This window comes from Myotis myotis, unplaced genomic scaffold (genome assembly GCF_014108235.1).
Source record: "Myotis myotis isolate mMyoMyo1 unplaced genomic scaffold, mMyoMyo1.p scaffold_m19_p_20, whole genome shotgun sequence".
NCBI lineage: Eukaryota > Metazoa > Chordata > Mammalia > Chiroptera > Vespertilionidae > Myotis > Myotis myotis.
The window spans coordinates 16,044,992-16,057,990 of record NW_023416325.1 but is presented as its reverse complement, the minus strand read 5'-3'; the positions used below and the strand labels follow the sequence as shown (position 1 = coordinate 16,057,990).

Below are 12,999 nucleotides of genomic sequence, written 5' to 3'. Positions count from 1 at the left end.
GCTGGCACATTTTAGCTCTATCATGATCTTTGTAATGGCTGTGTAGTATTCCATTGTGTGTAGGTCCCATAATAATTTTTTAAATATATTTTTATTGATTTCAGAGAGGAAGGGAGAGGGAGAGAGAGAGAGAAACATCAATGATGAGACAGAAACATCCATCAGCTGCCTCCTACACACCCCCCACTGGGGATTGAGCCCGAAACCTGGGCATGTGCCCTTGACCGGAATCAAACCTGGGACCCTTCAGTCCTCAAGCCATCGCTCTATCCACTGAGCCAAACTGGCTAAGGCAAACTTTTTGTTGTTGTTGTTAATCTTCACCCAAGGACATTTCTCCATTTATTTTTAGGGAGGTTGGAAGAAAGAGAGAAAGACAGAGAGAAACATCGATGTGAGAGAAGCACATTGATTGGTTGCCTCCTGCACAAGTCCCAACCAGAGCCTGGGTGGGAGCCTGCTACCAAGGTACATGCCCTTGATCGGAATTGAACTCGGGACCCTTTGGTCCACAGGCTGGCTCTATCCACTGAGTCAAACTGGCTAGGGCGGTCCCATAATAATTTCAGGCAGTTCCCATTGATGGACATTTAAGTTGTCTCAAGTCTTCCACTATTGTAAACAACATTGTGATGAGCATCTTTCTCCGTGTGTCTTTTCAGCGCATTCCTGAGTATATCTAGTTTACAGGATAAGTTCCTAAAAGTAGAGTAGCTGTATCAAAGGACCATGTGAAAATTTCGACTTTCTAGTTAGCTCTAAGTTAACTCAGAATTTGTACCAGTTCTCACTCCAGTGCCATGTGTAGGAGTGCCTCTTCCCGTGTGTGTGAGCTCTTTGGCATTCTGATACATAAAAATGGTGTTTAAATTTGTGGTTCTTTACTTCTGAGTAATAAATGCAGTGAGGTCAGATCACTTGACTCTCCAAGAATGTAACTTTTCCTCATAACTTCTTTATCACCATTGTCCTCTCTGAAACCTATTTAACCACTACTGCAAAACTAGAGAAGCAGTAGACGTTTTACCGTAAACCATGCATCACAGAATAGTTTCTGCTATGGAAAAATTTCTATGCCTAAAAATGAAAAATTGTCTTAAAGCTATACTTGGGTTAAGTAGTGCAAAATTCTTGCTTTGTGTAGCTGTTGCAATGGTAGCAAACCAGTCTCCCTGAACAGGTAGGGAGGATTCCACCCTAAATGATTCTGAGATCATAGCTCCTCTGTTCAAGCTCAGAGTAGATAAAGGTCTGTGTCAGCAAATGAAAAATGTGCTTTGTCTTCCTTTGTTTTGTAAAAGGTGCACTCAACTAAACACAAAAGTAGCCAAACTCACCACAGAGCTCAAAGAGGAGCAGGAAATGAACAAGTGTTTGCGAGCCAATCAGGTCCTCCTGCAAAACAAGCTGAAGGAGGAGGAGAGGGTTTTGAAGGAGACCTGTGACCAGAAGGATCTGCAGATCACTGAGATCCAGGAGCAGCTGCGTGATGTCATGTTCTACCTGGAGGCACAGCAGAAGATCAACCACCTGCCTGCTGAGACCCGGCAGGAAATCCAAGAGGGGCAGATCAACATTGCCATGGCCTCAGCCTCAAGCCCCGCCTCTTCCGGGGGCAGTGGGAAACTGCCCTCCAGGAAGAGCCGCAGCAAGAGGGGCAAGTGACCTTTGCAGAAACAGGTGTCCCTGAGACTGTTTTCCCTGGCACGGCGAGGGTGTGCTGGGGCCTAAATGTGAGGGTGGGCCCGAAATAAGTACAAGTGAGGATCAAGCTGCAGTTGTTTGGATCTTTCATTTGCTAGTGTTTGGTGTAATGAATGTAGAGGGTTGACAACTAGGAGAACTGATGGAAAGGGGAATGTTTTAAATGGTGGCTGCTTTTTTCAACCTAATAGTTCACTAACCTCAGACATTCTAATGACCATTTTGCCTTCCTACTTGATAGATGCCCCAAATCTGCTGTACATTTTTCTGTTGTATTTATTGAGTTGGTGTTTTTGACATTCAGTTCTGGGGTCGGTGGGTAACATTCCTAGTCCTAAAGCACCAAACCTCCCTGAGGTCATAGAAGCTGCCTTAGAGAGAGGTTTGCATTAGCCACTGAGGATTTATGAAAATTCCGGAGCATTAGTCTCATATCATTGTCATCCCTCCCTTCCTCTAGGGAATTGAAGGACTGGTTGAATGTTATATGAAAAGAGGTTGGGCCTGTAAACCAGGCACTGGCTTGTCTCCAGCAGCCGTATCTTCTTGCTCTAGGGCTAGCCAGGAAAAACAACAATCCAGGGCAGACTGAGCAGACCCAGTGTAGGAAAAATGGTGGTGTTTCCACTTTGTTTATTTTTTCTTTCTTTCTTTTTTTTTTTTTTTCTTTTCTTAAGCCCTTTTTTTTTTTTTTCTCCAGAAAGGAAGGGAGAGGGAGAGAGAAACATCAATGATGAGAGGGAATCATTGGTTGCCTCCTGCACACCCCTTACAGGGGAACGATCCCACAACCCGGGCTTGTGCCCTTGGCTGGAATCAAACCCAGGACCCTTCAGTCCGCAGGCTGACACTCTGTCTACTGAGCCGAACCGGCTAGGGCAACTTCGTTTATTTTTGATGATTCTACACCTCCCCATGAACCTCAAATAAGGAGGAAACTTAATAGTGACTTCAAGACTCAAATCTCAGAGTGAATTTCCTTGCATCTAGCAAGAATGAGCAGTCAGATTTATCATCCACGTTAAAATGTAGAGTGAGGCCTCTGACTAGCTGATTGTGTATTTTGCTGGAATCAGTATTTTTTGAATGTTTACAAAAGATTGGGCTGCATGTTCAGGTTGCGGCTAGAGGGAGCTTGGGCAGATTTTCAATTATGCTTTCAAGCTGTAACCAAAGGGTGTTTCTAAATCCAAAAATTAGAATTTTAACAGAGCCCTCTTTAAAACTGTCATGTAATGCTTGTTGTAGGCCAACAGAGGGGCTGTGTACTTTCTCTAAAAACAAACTCCAAATAATTCGTAATATGCAGTAATGAGCAAAATTAAAATAAGAGCTGTTGGAATTTAGCTTTCAAAAGTGGTAAGTTGGATAGGTTAACAAGACATACTGTTACATGATGAGTTTGTTTTCTGCTTTATAATTAGCCAAAGTTCAAATTATCACATTTCAGAATTTTTTTAGCCAGCCTATGGGTAGGCCTCATCCCCTTTGACCTAAATGTCTTACAAGTTACTTGTTAGCACACCAATTGTATCGCTAATCACCATCCATTGTTGTGGGATGTGCTGCAGCATTTCCAGAGAACCTTACCTGTAACTTTGCAAAATGAATGTACTTAAGACATTCTCAGTTTTTGGCAGACCGACTGTAAGTCCTCTTTGGACTTACCAGATATCTCAGATATCTTAGAGCAACAGTGGGAATGTAAAACATAACCTAATTCCCTTTCCTATAGAGATTCTATTTTATTTAAAATCTATTTTTACACTAGTTAGAATCCTGCTTTTTTGGCCAAGTACTTGTGTTGCATGTCTGACCTTGCAGAAGCTGGGGTGGATTGTAGCATACTAATGAAGAGAATTACAAGTGCTTTACAAAGCTTGCACACTCCTCATTTCTCTCTGATCACCTCTATCAAGCAGCTCTACCACCAGCTGGGAAAATGCAGATTTTCTGCATAGGTGGGATAAATGTTCTGGAAGCCTGTTCCCAGAGAAATGAGCAAATGGGCAAATGTTTCCAAACTACTTGAAGGTTTCTAAAAAATGTTGCAGAAAATAAAAATCTTATTAAGATATGGAAAGAAAATGTTTTTTAAAAACCTGTTAAAAGAGTTATGTTTGAATTTGACAAAATTACATAAGATAGACACTTGTCAGTGTTTTCTTCAGGGTGGAAATGAACCACTTAACATACCCATACTACCTTGAACAATGACATTGCATTAAAGTAACCAAACTTTGAAATGATTCTGTTTCATGTGAAATTTGTGTGTCTCCTATTGACATTTGCTTGGGAGTTCATATCTAAATAATGTAAGAAAGTGTCAATGGCTTGGATTTCAATCTTGCAACAATGTAGTGAGCAGCTAGGTTATACTCATTTTTCTGCCCCTTTGCTCCCAACTTTCCTAACAATAAGTACCTGAACAAATACAGGATAGGAAAAATTATTTTAATTTGGAGGCTCGGGGTAGAAGACCCAGGCACAACTCTTGCAAACCAAAAGCAATGAATTTATACACCTAAGATTTTTTCCTAGGCCCGACACCATGCTGAGATTGTTTTATTTTTGGAAACTGTCACAAAATGTGACTTCCTAGGATACACTGAGGCAGACCCCCTCCTTGCATAGTGAAAGTGTCCTCATCAAAAGGGCTGAGGAACTCCTACCTAAATAGCCAGCCAGCTGAGTGTGGAGAATTTGGCAGATCACAAATGAACGACCGTCTGTCATCACTTGGAAACCCCTCTCCTAGTGCAGTTGGGATCCACAAGCTACGAATACTACCCTTGAGATTTGGCTGCTTTATACCCGATGCCACATTGCTTGTGATGAAGTCCATGGGCTGATCTAAAAAAGGAAAGCCACTCACAGCATTTGAGGGAAATTATTTCGTTTTCTCCAGGATAAAACTGAATTAACTGTCGAGGTGATTCTGCTATGGTACTTCTTTCTTGGCAGCAGAAGGTCATTTTTCAGGAGTCTCCAGCCCTGACTCCTGCTCCTTCATGGCGCCGAGGGACAATTAAGCCACTCAAAGACATCACCTTTGGCGAGTTCAGGAAGCCACCAAGTAAGTGTTCCCTGGCAGGCCTCCGCGCTGGCCAGACTTCATTCTTGCCTGCGAAAATTTCTGAAACGGGAATCCCAGAATATCTACCTAGTGGCCTCACCAGCAGATGGAGCTTTTAAAGTTAAATGCTTAAATGACAGGAAAGAGCGAAGTGGTAATAGGGAGAAAAGCCTTTCCCTTCAGTAACCCCGAGTTTTACCCCAGAGCCAAAGCCAAGTGTGTCCTCTGAAGTTGATTTTCCCCCAAACACAGTACTGCGGTCAGCTTGGAGCAAATGGAAAGCCAGTCTTCGGATTTGGGTTTTTGGGAACTTCAGGGAAACTTAATAGGGCTTCTTTTATTTTTTATTCTTTATGGGAGGGGTTGTGGCCTGTTTATTCTGGCTAATCTCGTAATCTATTCCTTTACCTGCTCTTATCATTTTTTTAAATTAATGGTAACCCTTTACCACTTAATGCTAACCTTACTTCACGCCCACACCAGAATGCTCAGACACTTATCAATAATGGGTTCCATCAAACATTAATTTTGAAAGCTGTCATTCCAGGAGCCAAAACTATTTCAGAGTCATTTTCTCTAGTACACTTTTGGAGCAGCCTCTCACTGTAATTTGGAAGCTTAGGAGAGCATGAAAGGGGCACTGCATTGGTTCTTAATCTGGATTTTGCATTCTTGCTGTGGTAAAGAAGGCCAGGGAGAGATGAACAATCTGTTATTTTACACAACATGACTGTGGTCCTTGGGGCCTAATGTTGAATTGCTTCGGGTCAGAAACTTCTCACTGGATTCATCTGGAAAATGTGGTTTGGTACTTGGCACGGAGCTGCGCTGGTGCAGGTAACATGCCTTACTCCGAGGCTAATTACCAAGCGCACTAAGTGAACTAAAGCCGCTTTGCTCTTTTGTTCTAAATCCCCTGACCTGAGACTCCTTTCAAATTCAGCCTCTCAAAATAAATGCAGAGAGGTTTGTCCAGTGGGTGAAGCCAATCAAAGTGTGAAATCACCTGCAAGGTCTTGGAGCATGAAGGTTTATGATACCCAGGATAAATCTACCCTAGCACATGACTGATGGTGCAGTTCTTTCCAAAAGATAACCCTATAGCACTGCACATAAATGTTGAATAGGAAAAACAGTTCTGACTTGGCCTCCACATTTTTTGTTTTGTTTTTTAAATATATTTTTATTGATTTCAGAGAGAGGAGGAGAGAGAGAAACATCAATGATGAGAGAGAATCATTGATCAGTTGCCTTCTGCACACCCCCTACTGGGGACCAAGCCCTAACCGGGACTCGAACCCTGACCTGGTTCATAGGTCAATGCTCAACCACCAAGCAACACCAGCTGGGTAGCCTCCATGTTTTCGGCCATCTTTGGCTGCAAGAAACAGCAGGTCCCAGAACAAATCTTGTACTTTTGTTCCTCATTTAAAAAGGAAGAGCCCACCGAGATCCCCCTCTCCAGCTGTATCAATTCCTGATTGTAAATTTTCAATCCCTAGGTTGTGGCCCAATGAGCCAAAAGTTCAGATTTTCCCTAGGGAATTGGGAGAAGGTGAATGCCATTAAAACAGTGGTTCTCAACCTTCCTAATGCCGCGACCCTTTAATACAGTTCCTCATGTTGTGGTGACCCCCAATTTCATTGTTACAAATTGAACATAATTAAAGCATAGTGATTAATCACAAAGACAATATGTAATTATATATGTGTTTTCCGATGGTCTTAGGCGACCCCTGTGAAAGGGTCTTTCGACCCCCAAAGGGGTCGCGACCCACAGATTGAGCACCACTGCCATTAAAAGAACGAGTTGTTTCCACCACTGGAGAAAACTTTCCTGTATCACTTGACATCATTAATATAATTATACTTAGCACCAAAAGACTTTGGATGCTAACTGAAAAGAAGCGCAAACTAATTTCTGGGCAGAAAGAAATGATCACTGAGAAAGACCTGGAAGAGAAGAAGAGTAAGCGGAAAATTTTAGGAGGAACGAGGAGAGTTGCTCTCTTGGACACATTCCAGCGGAAGGCGGATTGTGATTTATCGCACATAGCCAGAGGGTCCGCCAGCAGCATTTTCCAGGAATTAGCTTTTGTGAAAGACTTAGCCTTCATCACAGCTATGCCCACTCACACACTCATTAGTTTATGCTTACTCGGAAACAGCCAGAACGGGTTTGCAAAAGGGACAGCAATGGAAGAGCCACGTCACAGCTTCCCCTAACCCCCACCCCCACTCCACCTGTCCTCGGAGGAAAAAATTAAAATCCTCTTTTCAAAATGCACGCCTCAGGAAAACAGCTTCGTTGCATTTGTTTCCATGCTGCGGAAAATCAACACAAACTGGCTTGGATCCCAAACAGGGCCAACTGCAGAATGCTGAGATTCTGCAGCCAGGAAGAACCCGGAGGCCGCCTCCGGCCACCCTCCCCCAGCACATTCGACTTCAGTTATGTGGGAACATGCCTGGGCTGGGGGCTGCTGCCAGAACTCTCCTGGCCCTATTAAAGGAGGCCTCGTGCTGCAGCCCAAAATCTTTCCTAAAAGTCCACACAGGATCTCTCAGTTGCTGCCAATACTTCACTTTCTCTTTGGCGAGATTCCTGGCTCTCTAGAGCCGGAGAAACTCTAAAGCTCTCCCCTGTGCCTTTCTCCCTCTATGTTGGATCCTCCTCTTCCTGCAGCCCTTTGCTCCTCACCTTTGTAAATATGCCTGCTTCTCAGAACCAGAATAAGCTCGAAAAAGATAACCCACACCAAGCCCTTCCCCCCATCTTCTTGGTTAGCCCTCAGGAGAGAGATGCCTTTTTGGTGAACTCTTAAAACCAGTGTTATTTTCACCTTCTGAGATAACATTCTTGTGGGAAGGGAGGCAATTGATGCTAAAATCCCTGATTGGATTACTCTTCTCTTGTGGGAGCCCCACTAGGAAAACCTAGAAGAACATTCCTATGAGAGACCTCTTTTCCAGTGCTGGTTACCCCAGGTAGGCAATGTGGAGGGAGAGGGGCAGACCCAAAATCTCTGTTTCATTTGGTAGGACCCAAAGTTGATCCAGGCACCTGGCACTCACTGAGAAACCAGAGGCGGAAGCATGTCCTGCCCTGTGGACGTTTGACTCCAAGCCTAGCTCCACTTCTTGGATTTCGAACCACTTACCCATCTACAGTTACGGTGCTGAGCACTTGCCATGTCCTGTGTTCATTCAGTCCTCAACATCAGCCTGTGAGGTAGGTAGAGTTTGCCCCATTTAAAAATCGGGAAGCCAGGGCTCAGTGAAAGACAGTTCAGGACTCGACTGGCATTGACTTGAGGTCACATAGCTAATATGTGAAAGGGTGGTGCACAACCTCAGCATCCTCTGGCCCCCAAACCTGGGCTCCTCCCCACCCTACTCTCCTAACTCTGGATCTTGGGAGCAGAAAGGACACCGTTCCCAGTGTCTGTTCTGTGGTTGCTTTAACTCAGTACATCTGCTTAACTAAGCTGAATACTGAGTTAAGACCATGTCTGAGTAAATAAACTCGTCCTGTATACGTACCCTCTTCATGGGACTTTCTGACTTCTCACTGTCTTCTGTCCCACTTCACCGGGACCTGAGCCAGAGCTGATAAAGGAGGTTATAAACAATGCCCGTGGCTTTCCCCACTGTGTCCAAAGGCTGGCTTTTGGGAAATCATTGCAATGCCTATTGTGGCCCCTTCACTCTGGGAGGCTTGGGGCCCAGTGCACACCAACCATTTAAGCTGACACCTCAGTTCTTTTATACAGAGCTTCATGGAAACCAAGGTGCTTCCCTAGCTGGAAAAGTTGCTTGTAGAACAAAAGTCCAGACTTTTTAAGAGTGTAGACTCAGTTACTGCCTGCCAAGGCACTGATAAACAGGCTAACTGGAAACTTTAGATTCTGGCACAATCAGCTTAATTGGTGGCTTCAGTTTATTACAGAAAAATAGGGGAGAGATAAAGCCTAGAACAAAATTGTTATAAACTACTGAGGGATATTATAAAGCAGTGCTAATTTGCAGGTATAAGTGGTATGTGTGTGGTGTGCAAATGTCTCCCAAGAGCTTTTTCTAAAATATAGCAAGTCAAATTTAATTTATACTATAGATCCAATACCTACTTTGTGTTATGTAACTCATTTCTATTTATCCTACTTATAATTATATATTCTAAATGCTATAAAATAATAACAAGAGCGTTATATTTTTAAAATACACAGGTATATTACTTGTATATTTTAAAATTCTTGAGATATAACCCTATATAATAAAGAGCTAATATGCTAGTTAAACTGAATAGCAGAACAACCATCTGGACGACCTTCCGGATGAAGCCGGGCCTGAGAGGGCCGAGCCCCTTGCACAAATTTCGTGCATTGGGCCTCTAGTCTTATATAATAAAAGGCTAATATGCAAATTGACCGAATGGCAGAATGACTGGTCGCTATGACGTGCACTGACCACCAGGGGACAGATGCTCAATGCAGAAGCTGTCCCCTGGTGATCAGTGCACCAGAAGCTGGGCTCATGGCTAGTGAGCACAGCAGTGGTGACGGGAGCCTCTCCCACCTCTGCGGCAGTGCTAAGGATGTCTGACTGATGGCTTAGGCCCCCCGTGGGGAGTGGGCCTAAGCCATCAGTCGGTCATCCCCCAAGGGCTTCCGGACTGTGAGAGGGCACAGGCTGGGCTGAGGGACACCCCCCCCCCAGTAGTGCAGGAATTTCGTGCACTGAGCCTCTAGTTAATATATAATAGAATGCAGCTCTTAAGCGTTCCATTGGATAAGTTTTGACAATTGTATACAGCTGTGTGATCACCACCCAAATCAAGATGCAGATCATTTCCATCTCCCTTTAAAAGTAGGATGTTTTATTTTTAAAGCAGAAAAACAGAGGAGAATTAAAAGCACCCTTATCTCAAGAGAGAAAATCATTATAGTGCTTTAATAGTGTTTCTTCCAGCATTTTCTATGCATATTGTTTTTAACTAGAGGCCCGGTGCATGAAATTCATGCACTCGGGAGGGTCCCTCAGCCTGGCCTGTGCCCTCTCACAGTCTGGGAGCCCTTGGGGGATGTCTGACTGTCACGGAAGTGGAGAGGCTCCTGCCACTGCCACTGCTCTCGCCAGCCATGAGCCTGGCTCAGGGCTTCTGGCTGAGTGGCACTCCCCCTGTGGGAGCACACTGAACACCAGGGGGCAGCTCTTGCATTGAGTGTCTGCCCCTGGTGTCAGTGTGCATCATAGCAACTGGTCGTTCTGCTGTTCGGTCAATTTGCATATTAGTCTTTTATTATATAGGATGATTTATTTGTCCTTTTAGTAATTACTTTAAGGCCTACTAAGTGCCAGACACTATCTAGATTTGGAGGATGAAGCAGCAAATATAACAGTCCCAGTCATTGCCATCCCCAAAACAAACAAATTTCTAATAGCAATAAATGATAGGAATAAAAATGACATGGTGTAAAGGGATAGAAGGGCACGGCTATTTTTAGGTAGGCTAGTCAGGGAATATCTGGTCGATTATATGCAAAATAATAATAATAATAATAGAAACTTAAAAAAAAGCTTAATTCAGACTTCTGGCCTCCAGAACTATAAGAGAAGCAACTTCTGTTGTTCTAAGCCCTCCAGTTTGTGGTACTTTGATATCTTAGAAATTAGCACACTAATCTTTGCTTCTGTTCCCTCTGACAGCTATTCTTCTCCACCTCGCCAACTCCTATTCCCATCGTCAACTTTATTGATTTTTTACAGAGAGGAAGGGAGAGAGATAGAGAGTTAGAAACATCGATGAGAGAGAAACATTGATCAGCTGCCTCCTGCACATCTCCTACTGGGGATGTGCCCGCAACCCAGGTACATGCCCTTGACCGGAATCGAACCTGGGACCTTTCAGTCCGCAGGCCGACGCTCTATCCACTGAGCCAAACCGGTTTGGGCCCCATCGTCAACTTTAAACTATGCAGAAAACAGTTATAAAACCTATTAATGGTTTTCCTGGATCTCAGAATAAAATCCAAAGTCTTACCTAAGCCTACAAGGTCTTGTGTGCTCTGGCCCTGACCTGCCTTTCTAATCTCATCTCATTCCACTCTCCTCCTCTATTTCTTTCCAGCTACCTTGAGACGTACATGGTGTATTGCTTTGTTAGGGCCACCATAACAAAGGGCCACACCCTGAATGATGTAAACAACAGAGAATTACTGTCTCACAGTCTAGAAGCCAAAGGTCTGAGGTCAAGGTGTTTACAGCATTGGTTCCTCCTGAGGGCTGTGAGGGAAGGCTCTGCTCCAGGCCTCTCCTGGCAAGCAGAGATCTGGCCAAGCTTGCATCAGCAGTGTGGTGCAGAGATTTGTGCCTGGGCCTGGAGTTAGCCTGCCTGGGTTCAGACCCCAGCTCTGCTACTGCTCACTGAGTGATCTAGGGAAAGTTAGTTGACATCTCTGATGATAATAATATCTGCCCCTCACAAGATTGTTGTGTTAGTGGCTCCTGTCCTGCTCCCTGCTGGCCTCTGTGCTTATATCTGTCATTCTCCCCCAGCTAGACAACATGCATTTTGAAAGCCGGGACCATTTTCCTTCATCTGCACAAGGCTTGGTCCTGAGAATCCTCTCAACGCAGCACTGCTGGAAGGCATGAAGGAACCAACACAGGCTCAGCAGATGAAATCAAGCAGACTTTGCATGATTGAAGGCAAGTAAGGGAATCCTCACCTGTACGATGCTGGCACCTAGCACATCCCCTGGAATGTATGGGGGAATGTACGGTAATAACCGCTGGCAATGTATTGGAAAGGGCAATAAGGAAAATGCCTGAGGGACTGGGAAAAGGGCAAGGTGATTATGACTGTGCCTGCCTGGAATGGTTTAGGGACATGGTGGCATTTGGGATGAACCTAAAAGGACAGAGCTTCTGGCCTGCCTCTATCTGGAATGCTAAGGCAATTTTGGAGAGTATTGCTTTGAGCAAATTCTGTGTGAGTTGGAGGAATGGATGTGTGAGATGCCTTCAGCTGCAAGTAACAGAATCCTGACTCAAAATGGTTCCCACAATGAGGGGGTTTATTATCTCACAAGGCAAGATTGGAGGTAGGTCAAGTTCTGGATTGATTAAATGAGTGGCTTAGCAACCTTACCAAAGACCAGGTACAGAAGTGCTCTTAAGACACTTTCCTTCATTCCATGAGGCCAAGTATGATTCACCTCCCAATCGCTTCTCGGCCTTTTGGCTAAGATCAAGTGATTCACCTCCCAAGATTTGGGGAAGGGCCTCACCACCCCACTGTAGTGATGGTTGTACAATTCTGTAAATATACTAAAAAACACTGAACTGTACACACTTTAAATCGGTGAATTATATAGAATGTGAATTTTATGTCAGCAAAGCTAGAAAAAGAATAGTCCAACTTGGATATCTTAGGGACTCTCTTCATTTGCCTTCCTCTCCTTCTTCCTTACCTGGCCTTCATTTATTTGAACATTTAAAAATATTTTTTTTATTGATTTCAGAGAGGAAGGGAGAGAGAGATAGAAACATCAACGATGAGAGAGAATCATTGATCAGCTGCCTTCTGCACATCCCCGGCTGGGGATCAAGCGGGCAACCTGGGTATGTGCCCTGAGCCGGGGATCAAGCGGGCAACCTGGGTATGTGCCCTGACTGGGAATCGAACCGTGATCCGTGATCTCCTGGTTCATAAGTCAATGCTCAACCGCTGAGCCACACCGGTTGGGCTATTTGAATATTTTCCAGCACCTATTATATGCCTTTCCCCCATTTTAATCTAGCACTGTTGAATGTTCTACTAACCATGAATGCCCTTCAAGGAATGGGGGAAAGAAAAAGATTTTAAGGTCAGCCTAGAATAAATAGTGTATTTGCAAAGTGGTGTAATAATATTGCCCAATAAAATGAGATCAAAGGGTTTAATCAGGCCTAGAGGAGAAAAAGCTGAAAATCACAGACTCAAAGACCATGCCAAAAATCTGGACGAAAGCTGAAAATTTCAGCCCCATGCCTGGACATCTTATCTCTACGAGCAGGGCTTGGGCCATTCAGCGTGTGGCCTGTACTTTCATTTTCCTCTAACACAGCCTCTGAAAGGTCCTATGTAACCCAAGAACATCTAGTGTAGTTCTCATTGTCGAAAAAGGATAATGAGGATAAACTTCCCAAGGTCATGCGATTGCCTTTCTGGAGAACCA

At 44.2% G+C, this 12,999-nt stretch overlaps 1 protein-coding gene and 1 long non-coding RNA gene across 8 annotated transcripts in view; both read left to right on the top strand.

The window, feature by feature from the left end:
* LOC118678632 (BRCA1 associated protein) overlaps positions 1 to 1,918 on the top strand; it is a 31,036-nt gene extending 29,118 nt beyond the window's left edge. For 4 of the 7 annotated variants that reach the window (XM_036354454.1, XM_036354456.1, XM_036354457.1 and 1 more), the window contains one exon: positions 1,302 to 1,918. In XM_036354454.1, the coding sequence (XP_036210347.1) occupies positions 1,302 to 1,665 (364 nt within the window). In that variant the 3' untranslated portion in view covers positions 1,666 to 1,918. The remainder of the gene's footprint in view (positions 1 to 1,301) is intronic. The other 3 variants (XM_036354459.1, XM_036354458.1, XR_004974947.1) reach the window with 2 other exon arrangements.
* A 541-nt stretch (positions 1,919 to 2,459) lies between these two features.
* Positions 2,460 to 11,487, top strand: LOC118678633. The gene is made up of 3 exons (XR_004974948.1): positions 2,460 to 4,780; positions 7,823 to 8,012; positions 11,336 to 11,487. It is a non-coding gene; the product is annotated as an uncharacterized LOC118678633 (long non-coding RNA).
* The last annotated feature ends 1,512 nt before the right edge of the window (positions 11,488 to 12,999 follow it).